General features: G+C 42.5%; 1 protein-coding gene across 2 annotated transcripts in view; it reads left to right on the forward strand.

Annotated features, from left to right (window-relative positions):
• Positions 1-12,768, forward strand: part of GALC (galactosylceramidase) — a 63,220-nt gene extending 50,452 nt beyond the window's left edge. The window contains exons 15-17 of one of the 2 annotated variants that reach the window (XM_029951133.1): positions 2,630-2,793; positions 4,379-4,455; positions 10,882-12,768. In XM_029951133.1, the coding sequence (XP_029806993.1) occupies positions 2,630-2,793; positions 4,379-4,455; positions 10,882-11,028 (388 nt within the window). In that variant the 3' untranslated portion in view covers positions 11,029-12,768. Of the gene's footprint in view, positions 1-2,616; positions 2,794-4,378; positions 4,456-10,881 lie in introns of those variants that run through there. The other variant, XM_029951134.1, reaches the window with a different exon arrangement.
• The last annotated feature ends 5,594 nt before the right edge of the window (positions 12,769-18,362 follow it).

Genomic DNA, 18,362 nt, shown 5'->3' on the forward strand with positions numbered 1-18,362 from the left:
CCTGCTGTGCCTGTGTGGTGAGGAACACGCAGCGACTCTCTTCAGCTGCTGAACCGGATCTCCTCCTCTGCGTCGGATTTCCAAGACTCTTTCAGATTTGGGGTCATCCTGTTTATTATGTGCTCTTTCCCAGTATTTCCTCCTGGATTCGAGGTAGCCAGGTGTGTTCAGAGATTCCCCACAAGCCCCATGCTCATTTCTGTTGTGGGGCTGCAGTGCCCCCTTGCTGTAGGGAAAGGAGGGAATGAAAACTCGGCTTCCCACAGCTACCTGTGGCAGAGCTGTCGTCCTCCCCACCTTCCAGATGGGGAAACCGAGACTTCCTGGTAAGATTGGCCTGAGATCCCAAACGTGTAAGTTCTAGAACTCGGGCGAGAGGCCAGGACTGTCTGGTGCCATGGGTCATCTCTTTGGACTACACCTCACAGCCTCGTTTTAATCATTGTCTTCTTGCTAAGAGGCGCGGGGGAGGGGGGCTGCGTGTGGTTTACCTCGAGTGCTGCTTTAGTAATTCTGATCTCAGCGTGCGCGTCTCCGTTGGTTCTTCAGGGCCGTGTGTGTGGTGGGACTTCCTGTCTCATACTGAGGCTTAGTTAAGTCCCAGCACAGTAATTTGACTGGGGAGGGTAGACTTTCCCGAAGCTACCTGACTTTCATCTTTGTAGGGAAGCTTTCGTGGGGATCTGAAGACAACCCACAAAGTTACCTTTCACTGCACACATCCCAGCTCTGCATCCCTTTGCTTAAATTTGCTTAGTGCACTGATTGGTCTTTGTGCCCTTAGCACGACCAAGAGGTTATGGCTGTGGAAGACTGGGTCACACTTGTATTCTCTTTCATTCGCTGTTTGTAAAATTGCTGGCAAGTTCTGCTGCGGGAATCTTTATTCTGGAATGTGACGTGAACAAAGGAGGTTAGGTCTTCTCCCGCCCTGACTCTAAATAGAGTAAGTTTATGGTGCTGACACCTGCACGCTTCTGGTGAGTCAGAACGGAGTAGGGGATGTAGGGAGCAAGGCCCATCCTTCGTGGTTCCTGCTGGTGACGGTCTAGAGAGACAAGCCCCCTCGACTGGAGAGGATGTACAAGGGAGACTGCGTGTCAGCCAGCTTTGCGTTTGACTTTCTTGTAATGTAGCCCAGCTTTGATTAGATGATTCAACGTGGATTTTCCTGATTGTTGTGAGCCTGTTGTAGTTGCTTCTTTGATATTTTTCTTAACAGAGTAAAATTTTATTGTGCAAAATTCACTGATGAGAAGCTGAGAAGTATAAAAACCACATAATTCTAGATCTTACTTGCCCCGTTTCCAAAATCTATTTCTTGACATTCTTAGTTTTCTTTTAGGTAAATTGCTTACCTTATTACTTGGCTTTGTGCACGCTTACTTTCTTTCCTGTTTGCAGTTTGGGTTTGACTAGGAGGTAAATTGTTTCCAGAGATCATGTTGGCGTGGAGGGGTTGTATCCTTGCAGAAGGCATCTAGTAGCGTTTATAAAAGAAGCCTGGAGCAGAGCCCCCTGTTAAAAGCTGTAGTGGCGCCTCATTGGCTGAAATCTCCTCTCCTTTGATGTGCCCCGTCCGTCAGGGATGCCTGCCGGACCAGGGCTTTCCTGACGCTACATGGACAGGGAGGCTCCGTAGGAGAAAATGGCTCTCAAATAGGATTCCTCAACCAATGGAACCTGCATCGCCTGGGAATTTGCTAGACTTGCAGACTGAAGAGCCCGATTGGAGACCGCCTGAGTCAGACACTGTGTGTGTGTGGTGGGGGGGGGGAACCAACAGACTGACTTTGACAAGCCCTCCAGGCGATTTCAGGGCTGCTCAAAGTCCAAAACCCCTGCCATGGTGTCAGCAGAGTTGCCTTTGTAGAGAAATAATTTTAGATCTTTCTTCTGCAGTTTTTAAGTCTTGCTAGGGTTAAAGGTAAATATTAGCCCCAAAGTAGCTTATGTTCTCCTAGGGGCTCTAAGCTTTTGCCTTCACGGCTTCTCTTAGCTGATGGAAATTTAATAACCTTTTTCAGAATTGTATGGAAACTTACCCTTTTATGTATTCCTAGGAAAACATGGCTTCTTTTAACATTATAGTCTTAGGTTGAGAAGTTGTTTTAATATAGAGATAAGAAATGTGTTCTTTGTTTTTAAAGTTTATTCACTTATTTTGAGAGAGAGAGAAAGAGAGAGAGAGACAAAGAGTCAAAGAGAGAGGGGGAGAGAGAGAATCCCAGGCAGGCTGCATGCTGTTGGCATAGAGCCTGATGCAGAGCTCCAACACTTCATGACCTGATTTGAAACCAAGAGTCAGGTGGTCAACAGACTGAGCCGCCCAGGCATCCCAAGAAATGTGTTCTTAAGAGACTTAAAAACTACAAACAGTACCTTATTAAAAGAGGCAACCAAATGGCTTATCTTTAGTCACATAAAACAATCATCAGTGAAGATTCTTTTTTTTTTTTTTTCCATCAATGAAGATTCTTGAAGCCCATCCCTGCTACAAGCACAGACTTAGCAAATCACATATGCACCTCAATTAGAAGTTTGGAAGCATGTGGCTGTGAAATGACACATTTGTGCTGTAACTGGAGTGGCATAATTAAAAGTGCTAATTAACAGTTTCGTTCTGCAGGTCCAATCTGACTGTAAAGTGTGATGTTTACATAGAGACTCCTGAGAAGGGAGGCGTGTTCATTGCTGGAAGAGTAAATAAAGGTGGTATCCTGATTAGAAGTGCCAGAGGAGTTTTCTTCTGGATTTTTGCAAATGGAACCTACAGAGTTACGGGTGACCTAGGTGAGTGGCTTCTGTATGTAGCTCGTGGCTCACTCTGAGATCTGCTGGGAGCTTGTTACTCACTGTGTAATGAGAGAGCTTTGCCTCTGGGTGCTTGGACCTCTAATGGGGAAGAGATTCAACACATGAGCCAATACCAAATGATTCAAAATCATAGTGTTAATTGGAGCGGCAGCTCTGTGAAAGAAGTTTGTATAGTGCTCTTTCAGGTGGAGCTGAGCTCGGCTGTCAGGATAGGACTTGTGTAGCCTGGGGTGAAGCGGACACAGTGGTGAAAGAATGCTCAGGAAACACCATAAATAAAAAGCATGACTATAAGAATGTGCTGGTATGCTAATGGAAATAGAAGGAGAGGGGTTAGTCTGCTTCAGATAGAGATATCCTGTGGGTGCCTGGGTGGCTCAGTCAGGTAAGTGTCTGACTCTTAATTTCCACTCAGGTCATAATCTCAAGGTTTGTGAGTTGGAGCCCCCATCAGGGCTCTGCCCTGATAGTGGGGAGCCTGGTTGAGATTCTCTCTCTTTCTCTCTCTGTTCCTCCTCCACTCATGCTCTCTTCTTATCTCTCTCTCAGAAATAAACATTTTTTAAAAATGGAGATATCCTGTTTCCCAATTTAGTTGATAATTTAACACTTTTCATTCATTTTAACAGCCCTTGTCTTATGTAGAATAGCGTCTTGTCCATGCGAGGTGCTTAGAATCTGTTCATACTGAATTCTGTCCAGTTCACCGCGGTGTTGGTGCACCCTGCTCTGTTCAGACAGCTGTATTGGTGCTGCCTCTCTGGATCCTCAGTCCCTTGACTCTCCCCTGTACTGGTAAAGAATCTTCTCCTGTAGTTTGCTTCTCTTTGCCTCTTGCTAAGATGGAAAGGGCTCCACAACTAACAAAGAAAGAGTAGGCAGTAAGGGCACCAGAGTAGGAATTGCAAAACCATACCATGACCCATCTAGAACATTCCTCGCTGATTTTCCAGTCCAAACCAGAGAGGTTAATCAATTGGCCCAAAGTCTCAAAATGAGTTGGTGGCAGAATTAGAACTAATGATTTAAATCGGCATCTTAGTCCCCACTGTTCTTGTGTTTTAAGCTGCTCACTCAACATCTCATTCTGCTCTCAGCCATTCAGATAGACTGTATCTGCAATTTTACTCACTGTTTTCTCTCTCTGATTCTCAGTTCACGCTCTGTCTGTGTGAGCAATTACACTAGCTGGAAATCTTACGGTGACCTTTGGCTACCACTGCTTATTCTTTATATCCAATCTGATCAAGTATAAATCTACGCCTGAACCGTAGAAGCCAGCACATTATACCCGGGATGTTTGTAAATTTATTTCACTGGTTCTCCCGTGAGCTCACATATGATATATGTCTCAGAGTCGGCTCCTGGTACGTGCTTGTGGAATGTGTGCCTGAATGCAGGATGTTTTGTTTTAAATCAGTTGTAGATCTGGAAATGTGGATCTTAGTTATCGCTCTCTTTACTACATACAAATGCCTCCCGAGAATCCCCACTGAGCTATGTGATTCTGTGATTTAGGTTTTTAAAATATATCAGTTAGGATAATCTTTGTGTGTTGCAGCTGGATGGATCATATATGCTTTAGGACATGTCGACGTGACAGCGAAAAGATGGTATACACTCACATTAATTATTAAGGTAAGTATTGACTGATCAGAATACCTGGAGGTAAAACATTCTTTTCTTGTGCTTTTCTAGCATTTTCCATTACCAAATGAGAGGGGGAAAGTGTGATAAACACAGTGATGGAAATAGGCAGAGAGTCTGTGGGGTACAGCACACCAGCAGACTCTAGGGTGATCGCGTGTATCAGGGTAAACCCGTATGAGAACCATCAGCTATTGACTTTATCACCCCACAGTGTTTGAAAGATTTGGTTTTGTTTGTTTCAATCAGGAGTAATTGGTAAATAGTCAATAATTGGGTTACTTTTTCCACGTTTGCCTGAACCAAGATTAAAATTGGAGCTTAGAGGTATAAGCAGTCACCTAAATTAATTTTTGGTGGTTGAGAATAATTTGGTTTTCAGCGAGAAGCAACATTTTTTAGAAGTTAGTTTCCATGAGTATGTTTTTGTCATAGAAGATACCAGATGAATCGTAGGATAAGAACATCTAAAAATATTTGTCAGAATTGCTGGGTGCTCATGAGTTATTGACGGACACGCATTCAAGGGACGTGCAGAAAGTTCTTCTGTGTGATATACTACTGCTGTCTGCCGTTATAGTTCTGTCATATTTGATTTAGGTTACAACAGCAGTAAATACGGACTTCAGATAACTTTTTGAAATTGTTCTTGTCTCTTGCCCAACCACCCAAACTGATACAATACACATTTTCCAGGCAGTGACAGTAGGTTTTGAACATCTGGTTTGCGTGCGGCATAGTTTTTTTTAACTCGACCACACTTGATGGGCACAACTTTGTTCCCCGTTCTTTCCTTTTCTGGTGAATGGAGGCAACGTGGGCTGGCTTTCCTTGCAGGTGGAGGGGCGGGGTCTTGGGGCGGGGTCTTGGGGCGGGGTCTTCTGCGACCTCCGGGCGCACACAGGCCGGTGTCTGTTCAGGCGGACGTTTAGAAACGGAATTGAGTTACAGTCTAGACAGATACTACTACCAAGCTGTGTCCACTTTTATAGCAGTAACAATATTTTACTTTATTATTTTTTTAATTTATAGTTTATTGTCACGTTGGTTTCCATATAACACCCAGTGCTCTTCCCCACAAGTGCCCTCCTCCATGCCCATCACCCCACTTCCCCTTTCCCCTTCCCCCTTCTGCCCTCAATTTATAATATTTTATATTATCTATTTATAAAGATTTGTTTTCAAACTAATGGATGTGAATTATGTTTCCTGGATGATTAGGGGCTTTGCACATCTTACTATATTTATTAGCTATTTGTATTTATTTTTCTCTTCTCTGAAGTTACCCATTTACATTCTTTCCTCATTTTCTTACTGTGTTTTCTTTTTCTGGTGGATCCAGATGAATTTATGATATACTTTGAGCAGCAGCCCATTTTCTGTTACGTGTGTCACAAGTATTTTCTTGTGTCTTGTGTATTCTAATTTCATATGGTATGTTTCACAAATAGAAGTTTTAAATTTTGGTGCTGTCAAATATTTCACTTTTTCCCATTGCCTTTATGTTTTATTTAAGAAAGCCTACACCTTTCTCATGGTTAGGAGCATTTTTTTCCGTCTAAACTTTTTTTTTTATGGTGGAGTCTTTAATACATCTGGAATTTATTTGTGAATCATAAGGAGAAGAGCCCAATATAAGTTTTTTAAACAAACGGATACCCGTCATTGTTTATTACGGTCCGTGATTTGAAGGCTACCTTTTTGATGTAACAAATCATCCCATGTACATAGACTTCTTTCTGAACTTGTTCTTTACATTGCTTTGTCGTTTCTCATCCAGTATCACACTATTAAAGCATTCAATTACACAGTTGACTCCCTTACTTCCTTCAGGTTCTTTCACGACCACCTCATTTAAAGTAGCACCCAGGTCCTTTTGCGCCCCCCCCCCCGCCCTTGCTTTATGTTTCTCCCAAGCTCTTCTTACTGCCTGACATTGCACAGATTCTGCTGATGCTTTATGCGCTTGCCTTACTCCCTTCACTAGAAAACGCTCCTTTGGTGACAGCCCTCTCTTACCCACTGCTGGCTGTCTGGCTCTCAGCGCGCCTGGCGTGTCTGGCGTCAGAGCAAGAGCCTGGTGGGTTCTTCACAAGTGCAGGAGTGGATGCCTCGTAGGGCAAGTTCCTCATTATTTCTTTTTCCAAATTATCTTTTGTAAGTTTAAAAAAAGTATATTTATTTCTTCTATTTGAACTTAAAAAATTCTTTTTATGTTTATTTATTATTGAGACAGAGAGAAACAGAGCATGAGTAGGGGAGAGGCAGAGAAAGAGGGAGACACAGACAGAATCCGAAGCAGGCTCCAGGCTCTGAGCTGTCAGCACAGAGCCGAATGCGGGGCTCGAATCCACAAACCCTGAGATCATGACCTGAGCCGAAGTTGGACGCTTAACCAACTGAGCCACCCAGGCGCCCCCTATTTGCACTTTTAAAACATCTTTTCAACTCCATGCATAATGCGGCCAGTAATACATTAAATTTATACATCAATTAGGACAAAACCAACTTTTTTTTTTTTTTTTTTTAAGAACGAGCTGTTTCCCCCTGCAAGACCACGAGGACAAGAACAGGCTGCATTTGGCCATTTATTAAGGTCTCCCACTGTGTCCTCCAGTTTTATTTAGTGGCTCTTGCATATTTCCTGTTAGGCTTATTTGTGGCAATGTTTTAAATTTTTTGAAACCATGAAAGGGATTTAAAAAATAAATGTCCTTAATTTTTCTCACGTGCTTTGTAGACATGGTTAAGGAAATCAGAAGGGCTTGCTGAAAATAGGTGCCTTCTGGCCCCCTGCTGGTTCCTTCCTCCTCATCCCCCGCTTCTCTGATATGGTTGCTCTGAACAGCTCAAGATGTATCTTCTGGTATCTCTTTAATTAAATGTGATTTGTAACTTCTAGAAATTAGTTCTGGTCTGGGGCACCTGGGTGGCTCAGTCAGTTGAGCATCCAGCCTCGGCTCAGGTCATGATCTCACGGTTTGTGGGTTCGAGCCCCGCATCAGGCTCTGTGCTGACAGCTCAGAGCCTGGAGCCTGCTTCAGATTCTGTGTCTCCCTCTCTCTCTCTGACCCTCCCCTGCTCGCTCTGTCTCTCAAAAATAATGTAAAAACATTTAAAAAAAAAGAAAGAAAGAAATTAGCTCTGGTTTCACCACTGAGGCAGGTGGGGATTTAATGACTTGCCCCTCCATCTCCAGTTCCGTCCGGGAGCACCCGGCTTCCTCCTCACATTTCAACTCTGGGCACTTACTCCAAGTCTTCCTCCCACCGTGTAGTCTGGTCAGGCCCCCGGCTACTGGTTGAGTTCTTCACACACCAGGAACCGCTTAGTGTTTCTGTATTGGGTGTAAGCTCCGTGGAACGGGGGGACCTTGCCATTCTCCTTCATCCTAAATTCCAGTCCATTAAATAGCACTTGGAAAATAGTTTTATGCACAAATGAAAAGGCAAAACAAAACAAAACATCTTGTTTGATGTCCATTTTCCAAATTACAGTTAATATGAGGATTTTTATCTTTTTTTACTTACGTCTTTCATTGGTCACTTACATGCCAGGGACCAGCATTAGCAAAATTACGAAGGTCATGGTTTTTCACTTAAAATAACCAGCTGTCCTTCAGTTTGCCTCTTCCCATCGTGTTTCTCTCCCAACTATAGATCCATAATCGCAGATCTGGTTGGAAACGAGCCCACGAGCTGTGTACCAGACCACACGCCCTGGGAGGCCAGCTCCAGGGTTCCTTTTCCTCTTTTACAACCACCCAGACCCGCGTTTAGGAGGATTTTATCATTTCAGACCGTGCTGGCCTCTGTTGACTTCTCCTCCACGCAGGTCAGGTGCTTTTCCCTCAGCACTACTGAGGGGTGGGTAGAGCAGTAGACGGAAGTCTTACTACATTCCACCTACCCACGTATTTTCTGTTGCTCCACTTCTGTTTGCCCATCAATAATATCAGGAAGACACATCCTTCTTAGGAAGATTGAATGAGATCGTACGTATGCACGTTTGGTACGTACTTGTTACGTAGTAAGCACGTCGTGAATCAAGTACATATTCTTAGCCGTAGGCATGTTTGAACCAAGCTGGCCAGCATTCGTATTTCCTCACTGTTGCATCCTGACTCCCTGAAAGTTATTTCACTTCTGTGAGCTTCTATTTCCTTCTCTGTAAAAGGGATATAACTTCTGTAAGGTTGTTTGGGGCTAAATGTGTTTATTCTTTCATTCCATACATTTCTAGGAAGTGCATGTTACGTGTACTCTTCTAGGTGCTAAGGGATGCAGCAGTAATGGAGACACACACGGTTTCTGCTTGCCTGGAGCCTGTATTCTCCTAGGACAGGGACAGGGCTTGGCAAGCTGTCTGTAAGGGGCCCGCCAGGAAATATTGTAGGCTCTGTGGGCCGTGTAGTCTGTGCACCTCTACTCAGCTCTGCTTTTGTGGTGAGACAGCAGCCATGGACAGTAGATAAATGGATCCGATCCATGTTGTTTACAGAAATAGGTGGCTGGCCTGTGGGCGTAGGTGGCTGCCCCTGGTTCTAAGACAGTGAGGAACACAAATCAGTCAGTCACAGGGTGAAGAAAAACTGGGACAGTGAGGTAAATGCCACTGTCCAGAGTGTGTAGGTGGAGAGCCTGGGGAAGCGCTCTTGGAGCTGGTACACTTTAGGCTGAGCCCTGCCGGATGGGAAGAGCACCCTGAGCAGCGGTCCCTGCTGGTGCCAGGCGTCATGTGAGGGAGCCTGCTGGTGCCAGGCGTCGTGTGAGGGAGCCTGCTGGTGCCAGGCCTCATGCGCACAGCAGCCCAGCAGCCAGAGGGTGGGGGGGGGGGGGGGAGGGGTTGACCTATGCTCGGGCCCCATGGCTGGGTATTGGCTCAGTGTTAATACTCACTGTCGGCCGAGCAGGGGAAGGTGATCAGTGAGCACTTTGAGAACTGCACGTAGCTGTGCCCGCGAGTGGCAGTGGGAGTCTCTGTGCCCCTGGATGTGGAGCTGGACGGCTGTGATTCAGGTTGTAGCTCTGCCGGTGAATCTGACTTTGACTTTTAATTTTTTTGTTACATTTATTTATCTTTTTGAGAGACAGAGAGAGACAGAGCATGAACAGGGGAGGGTCAGAGAGAGAGGGAGACACAGAATCCCAAGCAGGCTCCTGGCTCTGAGCTAGCAGTCAGCACAGATCCGGATGCGGGGCTCAAACCCATGAATGTGAGATCATGATTTGAGCCGAAGTCAGACGCTCAACCAGCTGAGCCACCCAGGCACCCTCTGTTTTTGACTTTTAATCTCACGCCTCAGTATCTCCCTCCATAATATGAAAGAACAAAATGAATGCCCATCGAACTGTAATTCTGTGACCTAAAAACAGGTTTTACTTTGATTCTCAGCCCAGTGCTTTGGATTGTTAGCCCTTCATTCTTTGAAATTAGCTACTTTTAAATGTTCAGCTGCAATTGATATGCTCTTAAAAGTGCTATAATAATGATAATAAGAGCTGGCATTAATTTCCCCCTATGTGCCAGGCCCTTGGCTAAGTAGGAATGACTGCTGTCTAGGGAATTATTTTTATCTTTCTCTGTCAGTGACCAGTAAGTCATTATTTCTATGGATGCCTCCCTTCTTACCCCCTGGCCCTCCCCATCCCAACATCGGTTTAAGTGACAGTTCCTATTTTTCTAACTTGAGGGTGGGTCTCCATGTGACTTTGAAGTGGTTTTTCGTACACGGGGACAAAATGGACTTAGGTGAATGGATGCCTTGGCTCCATTAGTCACACCTGAAGAGCTGGTGGCTGTTAGTCGCAACACGGGTGCCCACAAGTACTGTCAATTACATGTTTTTCTCTTTTCGTGGGCTTTTGTTTAAAACTTTATAATGTTACGAAAAGTTTTACATTTCTGTTGGTTTAGAGCATTTTGGTGGGGGTAAAGGAAATGTCAAGATATTCCTTGTGCCTTGGAAACTATTTACATAAGTAGACAAGAATTTCCTCTGAGACAGTTTTTCCTGTATTTCAAACTTCTGCTCAAACTTGTGGAATTGTGCTTTGCCATGGTCTTACGTGAGAAGGATGTTCACTCCATGGAATAGATTGGCCATACTTTTTTTTTTTAATAAACATCTGGTATTTTTTAAAATTTTTATTTATTTTTGAAAGAGAGAGAACACTAGTGGGTGAGGGGCAGACAGAGGGAGACAGAGAATCGGAAGTAGACTCCAGGCTGTGAGCTGTTCGCACAGAGCCCGACGCGGGGCTTAAACTCACGAACCAGGAGATCATGACCTGAGCTGAAGCCAGATGCTTAACCGACTGAGCCCCCCAGGCGCCCCTAGACTGGTCATACATATTAAGAAAGACCTCAGAGGATCGTGTCGTACATCTTCAAGGGGTACATTTGTCTCTCCTCCAGGGCCATGTCTCCTCTGGAATGCTGGATGGCAAGACCGTCTGGAAGAACATCCCCGTGAGTTTCCCAAAGAATGGCTGGGCCGCGATTGGAACTCACTCTTTTGAATTTGCACAGTTTGACAACTTTCATGTGGAAGCCACAAGCTAATATTCACAGAGCACCGTAGAGCACTCTGGATTTTCTCTCTTTCTTTTTGGTTTTGGTTCAGAGCCAATTCTTGTTTTGGCGGATCAATACATGAGCCTCTTGGAGGCTAGACATAGTGAAGAATAAATGGGGAGAGAAATATATTTTTGCTGGATCTTCTGGAAGATATTTTTAAAACTAACGCCGAGGGGAAACACATGAATCTTTAACGGGACCCGACATGTCCCCTAAAATGCAAGCCGTACAGAGGTCCTGTTGTTAAAGTGGTTTTGGACGGTTCACACCTCAAAGCCTTGGCATCGACGCTGAGGTCGCTTTCTTCATGTTGTGTGCAAGGGATCGTGCAGAGAGCCGAGATTGGATCTTCGCAGAGGCTGACTGTGTGTCTGACCAAGCTGCTGGCCTCATCTGGAGGGGGTGCTGCTGCAGCGGGAGCTGATGAACACCGCATGTGTTTCTTCTTGGAACCCGCTTCAGTATGCTCGTCTTCCACTCGAAAGAGCCCTGTTTCTTTTCCTTTTCACAATGATACTTTTGAATCATAGATGAGTGGATGATTTGAAAAATGCCTCATTAATAAACTACCTCTAAAGCTACTTCTGCAGTGATAAATATGATCAGATTAGTTGGGGCTGTCTGCAAGTTTTAAGTCTTTTAGATTCAGCTTTTAGTCATGTAACCCTTAAAACTCTCTGTGAACATTTTCCCAGGTGGCTGGAAGGAAGAAGGGAATCCCACGTAGCCGGCGCTGCACTGGGTCTCACAATGATGCTGTTGCAGTTTTCTTGTGTCTTATTTCGTCGTGCCTTTCGTGGTCTGCCTTGTGTGTCACTGGTGACAGACTAAAACAGCTAATGAGTTATTTTATCTTTGCGCTCGGAAGAAGGGGAACACTAAGCTTCTGTTGGTTCATAGAATTGGTTCATTCTCTAATACTGTGTGATTAGGTGCATTTATCTCATTAAAGCACAAATGTGTTTGTATTTAAGTACGGAGAGCACGTTTCTCATGCAGTATAATTGATATCTAAGCATCCATGGACATCCTAGAAACAACTCACTTTGCTCATGCTGGAAAAGTAAATTCTGGAATTCTTTATAATGAAAGTTCAAAACTTCACTGGGCTAAGTCTGCAATCTTGGAATTTGTAGTTATTTAACATAGGTGAAATTAACAAAGTTGTATATTTCTATTAAAGACAAGAAGGCAAATATTAGAATAAATCAGATTATAGAGAAAACGTTTAAACTAAAACCAAGTCTAAGTGATTTCCGTTCAGGTCTCTGCATAACTTTTTAAGTTGACTTTATTGTGGTATAATTCACATACAATAAAAGGTTCTCATTTTAAGTGTACAGTTCAGTGAGTCTTGGTAAGTGGAAATACCCACAAAGCCAACACCCCAACTAATATATGGAACATTGCTGTTACCCCAGAAAGTTCTTGTGTGCACCTGTATAGTAATTTCTTCTCACCCGCACTCACCTCAGCAACCATCGATCTGATTTCTATTGATACTGATAAATTTTCTTTGTTCTAAAACATTATAAAAGTGGCATCATACACTACGTACTCTTTGGTGAATTGTTTCTTTCAGCAGAATGCTTTTGAGATTCGTCTATGTTGCTGTTTGCTCCTTATGTCAAGGAACATTCCACTGTATGGTTCTACAGCAGTATGCCACCCCCTTCTCCCACTTTTGGTGTTACAAATAAACCTGTCCTGAACATTTGTGTACAAGTCTTTGTGTGGATGTGTGTCTTCATTTCTTAATAAATGCTCAAGAGCGAAATTGCTGGATGTTTAGGGGAGTGCCTGTATGACTTTATATGCAGCTGCGGAATGGTTTTCCAAAATGATTGTATGATTTTATACTCCCAGCAGCAGTGTTTGAGAGTTTCAGCTGTCCCACACTTTTGCCAGAGCCTCATGTAGGTGTGCGGGTATGTGTGGTAGATACCTCATACGTTGAGCATCTTTTCATGGACTTACATGTCACTCGTATATTTTCTTATGTGAAATGTCTATCTTTTGCTCATTTTAAAAATTGGGTTTTCTGTCTTATTATTGAGTTGTAAGAGCTCTTTATATATTTCAGGTGCAATTTTTAAAATCAGATATATGTTTTATAAATGGTTTTCTCCAAGTATGTGTATTTCCAAGAATACAAAAGTTTGATTTGCAATTGCAGTTTATAATTTTTTTTCTTTATGGTAGGTGATTTTGTTTTCTGGGTTTTTTGTTTGTTTGTTTGTGTGGGTATTTATTTATTTATTTATTTATTTGCATCCTAAGAAATCTGAGTCTATTCTAAATTCACAAGGATCTTACTCTTTGTTTTCTAGTATAGGTGTTATATTTTTAGTTTTTATATTCAGGTCTTTGATCCATTTTGCATTTTTTTGGTATATGCTGAGAAGTATGAGGTTTGACTTTCATTTTTTTTCCTATATGGATATTGAGTTTTTCCAGGATCATTTGTTGAAAAGACCATCCTTCGTAAACAATTAATTGACTATAACTGTGTACATCCAGAAATAAATTCTCCATTCTGTGAGACTGATTTACATGTCTACCCTTAGGTAAATACCGCACTGTCTTCATTACTATAACTCAATTGATAGTCAGTGTTGAACTCAATTTAAATCCTTCCAACTTCTTCGAAATTGTTTTGTCTAATCCAGGTAAATGTAAAGTTTCCATATACATTTTAGACTCATGTTATATATTTCTGCAAAGAGCTTCTAGAATTTTTATTTGGGATTACATTAAAAGTACAGATCAATTTGCAGAGAATGGATATCTTAATAATACTGACCCTTCAATCCATGAACGTGTTATATCTCCACATTTTTGGGCTTTCCATACTTTGAGCCATTTTTGTAGTTTTCAGTAGGATCCAGGTTTTGCACATATTTTACTAAATTTATTATTTTATGACTTTTTGGTGCTGTTGTGAAATATCTTTTTATCTCAATTTTTGGTAGTTTGTTGTGACATCACAGTAACATTTATACGATACCCACGCATCAAAACACACTTGCTTTTCTTCTGTTCACCTGCAACCCAATGACATTGCTAAATTATTCATTCTACTAGTTTGTGTGTGTGTGTGTAAATTCTTTAGGATTTTCTACATACACAGTGTCATCTGTGAAGTAGGTAGGATTTCTTCTCTTCCAATATGTCTACTTTATTTCGGATGATGCCTGATTGCACTGGTTGGGGCTTCAGAACAATGTAGAGAAAAAGTGGGAAAAGCAGATGTTCTTGCTTTTTTATGATCTGAAGGGGGAAAATGTCTCACTATTAAGTGATTAAATGATTTTTCTCCTTTTAAGGTAGTACATCACATTGTTTGATTTTCAAATATTAAAGCAACTTTCTATTCCTGAAATATGTCATGACAGGTGGGGCTTATTACTTTGTTTATATATTAGTGTATTTAATTTGCCAATATTTGGTTGAAGTTTTTTGTGTCTACATTTATGCAGAATGTTGGTCCAGTTTTTCTGTTGTTTGTTTTCTATTTTTGTATGGTTTTGGTAACAACCTCATAAAATTTGGGAAGTGTCCCTTCTTCACCTTCTTTATTTGCTGAAATACTCTGTGAGGTTCATCTATCTTAGACTCAATTAGTGGTATCAGTCACAGTCCAAGACGGAAGCCATGCCAGAAAAAAAAAGTTATTAACTGGTAACGGGATTAGCTACTAAGGGGTAATGAGAATTCCAAAGGTTATGGAAGTAGTGGGTGTAGAGACCTGCCGCTTCCTTGGCAAGGGCATAGTACTCAAGGAAGGAGCAAATTTGGACGAGGGCTTCCCTGCAAAGCTGAGACTCAGGGTCTATTAGTGATGGTGTGGCTGCAGAGGGCATAGACGTTTCCTGAGATGCGGAATACTGGGGCTGACAGACTGGAAACTACCCTGGGGAGCGGGGAGTGTTGCAGGGAAGCTGCCTCCTGGGGTGCGCCTGAAGCTCCCTAGAAAGTTACCCCTTTGTTGTGCTGGTGAAACTAATGGGAAACCACAGGGGGTGTTGGGGAACTTCAAGGGAGGGCAAACACCGTGGCTTGTCTCAGCCCTCCTGGAAGGCACGGCGCCAAATGCTCTCAGGGGCCACAAGCCAGAGGTGGGAGGAGGGAGGACACCCTGGGACAGGACGGCCAGCTCCTCCCCCGGCAGCTCTCTGCTACCCAACAGGAGTGCTTACAGGCTGCAGTCTCACAGAGCAGGTCCAGGAAGAGGGTTGGGGACTGAGAACCCTTAGCAGAAGCCAAGCTGTTTCAGTTTCTACATTTCTTATGTGAATTTGGCCATTTGTGACTTTCAAGGAATTTGTTCATCTCATATAAAGTGTCTAATTTATTGGTGTAGACCTGTTCTTAATGTATCCTTATTTTATTGTCTCTAAGGTGTTCCTAATATGGTCAATTTGGGCTTTCTGTCTTTTCATCTTTATTAGTGTAGTTCGATTTTTGTCAATTTTATTTATCTTTCAAAGAACCAGCTTTCGGTTTCTTAAAATTTCCCCCATTGTTTCTTTGTTTTCTGTTTCATTGATTGCTGCTTGTACCTCTATTTCCTTCTATTTACTTAGGGTCTTATTTTCTAGATCCTTAAGATGTAAGCTTAGATGTTTGGGTTGCCATTTTTTTTTAATATAGACACTTAACAGTATAAAGTTTTGTCTAAAACACTGATCAGCACCTTATGTATTTTGAGATGTCATGACGTCTTTTTTTAAATTCAGTTCAAAATAATTTCTTGTTTCCTTTTCCTTTTTATTTTTTGACATTTGTACTCATTAGAAGTGTTCCATTTCCAAATACTTGTGGATTTGCTATATTTTTGTTTTGTTTCGTTTTTGATACTTAATTCTGTTGTGGTCAAAGAATATACTCTATTGGATTTCAGTTATTTTAAATGTATCTAGACTAGTTTCACGACATAATTTATCTTAGTCAATGTACCCTTGAAAACAGTATACGTTCTTCAGTGATTGGCTGTAATGTTTTACAAATGTTAAGTCATGTTGGTGGATTGTGTTAAGAATTCTGTGTGTTTACTGATTTTCTGTCTACATGTTGTATCAGTTACTGAGAGAGGAGCATTAAAGTCTCCAAATACAATTGCATATTTTCTGCTTTTCCTTCAGCCTTGACAGCTGGACTCTTCTGGGGCTTTTAGAGCTTTGATAGGACAGCTAGAATACCTTTCCACCAGCACTGCTATAGCCCCATTCCTAAGGCAGGGAATTCTCCCCCTGGGCTGAATGAGTTCTCTCCACCAGAGTGGTTCTGATCTTGACTACCTCCCAGTCCTGTGAGAATCCTGATGTTCATATAGCCAACAGGACCCTGGTAACTGTCCTTTCCCTGCTTATTCTTTGCCTGGGTCATGGAGTTTATGCTATGATGATGTAGCTTACTCTAGAGCCAAAGACATGGACCCCTTTGCAGATATCTGGACCTCTTTTCTTCAGAGCTTTCTTCTTCCTATGCGCTGCATATTTCAGCCTCCTCAAACCCAGATTTAAAAAAAAAAGATTTATTTTTGAAAGAGAGAGAGTGAGAGAGAGAGGATATGAATGAGTGGAGCAGGGGCAGGGAAAGAGGGAGACAGAATCCCAAGCAGGCTCCGTGCTGTCAGCACAGAGCCCAGTGCGGGGCTGGAACTCATGAAATGTGAGATCATGACCTAGCCCAAATCAAGAGTTGGACACTCATCTGACAGAGCCATCCAGGCGCCCCTCACACTCGGATTTTATCTTCACAGTTCTACAAGCCCATCCTCTGTATTTACCCTCTGTGTGCTAGAATCTAGTAAATGCCTGCAGTCAGAAATTGGGGACCTCAAGACTCATCTCACTTGTTTCCCTTCTTCCAAGGAATACATTCCTGGGGTGCCTGTTGTCTAACTCCCTGAAACCGTCTCTTAGAGAAGACGGTCCAGTCCAGTTCCAGTTGTTATTCTCTCGTGGCTGGAGACGGAACGCTCAACCCACTCACTTTAATATTTAGTTGCCATGGACCTTTTCCAAAATCCTTTATTTAACCCTGATAATTTGAACCACATCCAGTTCTGACTTTGGTGCTGTTTCAGGTGGTATTTTGCTCTTCTCAAGTAGCTTACGGCTCTTTGGTAGGAAAAGTGTGTCTCCTACTTCTACATTCCCTAATTGAGTGCTCAGTGAGGGCTTTGCATCTGGTCAGGTTGATTTGAAACACTGGATTTGGATGTGGTTGCTAGTAACCATGAGGTGCATTTATTGAAACAGACACAGCAGAGCCTCTAGATTAAAGTGCTTTGTTAATTTCCAAACCTACTTCTTCACACATTGCCTTAGTCCTTTCAGGCTGCTGCCACAAATACTGCTGCCTGGGTAGAACAAGAGACTTGTAGCTGTGTCTTCACATGGTGGAGGGGGCTACGGAGCTCTCTGAATCCTCAAAGAACTCTCGTCCTATTCACGAAGGGTCTACCCTCATAACCAAAGCACCTCCAAAGCCCCCACCTCTATCCCCTTTCCATCACCATGAGCATTAGGATCGCAACAAATGAATTTTGAGAATACAAATATTCAGAGCACAGCACACACCTAAAAGTACCACATGGGGGAGCACCACCATAAGGGTGTTGAACTTGAGTCCAAAAAGTCTGAGCTGAATGCCAGCTCTGCTGCTTGATTTAACTGTGGTTGAAATATGTAAGCCTTGTAAGCCTTCTAGAACGGAAGCAGCTGTAAAGCAGAGAACCTAGGCTAGCCACCGAGATGCTAAAATTCTGTAACTTGTAAATCTGCCTTTCTTTGTTTAATTCAAATCTTGCTTACCTGAAGAGGTAGCTTTGTTTCTAAATCGGTAATGTTTGCCACTTATGGTTTCGCATGCTGAAGTTGATCACACAATGCCCTGCACATTTTCATTCTGGCAAAATGGCTTTGTCAAGTGAAATCATTTTGCAAATGGCATTTTATTTCATTTTAAAGTAATATGGTTGAGCCGTATGCCAGATTCCAGTCTTCTAGATATGCGATCTGCTTAAAAAGGACGGTCTTTATCATCCTCCCAGAACTATTCATAACCTTTATAAACTATCATGGTGTCCAAACAAGAGGTAATCAAGAGGCATGTTTTAGAAACCACAGTATTCTAGTTTTTGCTCATAGGTAGAGTCTTCCTAACACTTGAGTTGTCTTTTGTCTTGTTAATGTTTTACTTTCACTTGAAAGAAAGCTTGCTTTTCTTTGTATGTCAGAAGCATTATAATTTGATCATATTATTCCTAAGATAGCCTTTTTGCTTATTAATTCAAGTTCATGGCTGGTTTG

Source organism: Suricata suricatta, chromosome 9, assembly GCF_006229205.1.
Source record: "Suricata suricatta isolate VVHF042 chromosome 9, meerkat_22Aug2017_6uvM2_HiC, whole genome shotgun sequence".
NCBI classification, from domain to species: Eukaryota; Metazoa; Chordata; class Mammalia; order Carnivora; family Herpestidae; genus Suricata; species Suricata suricatta.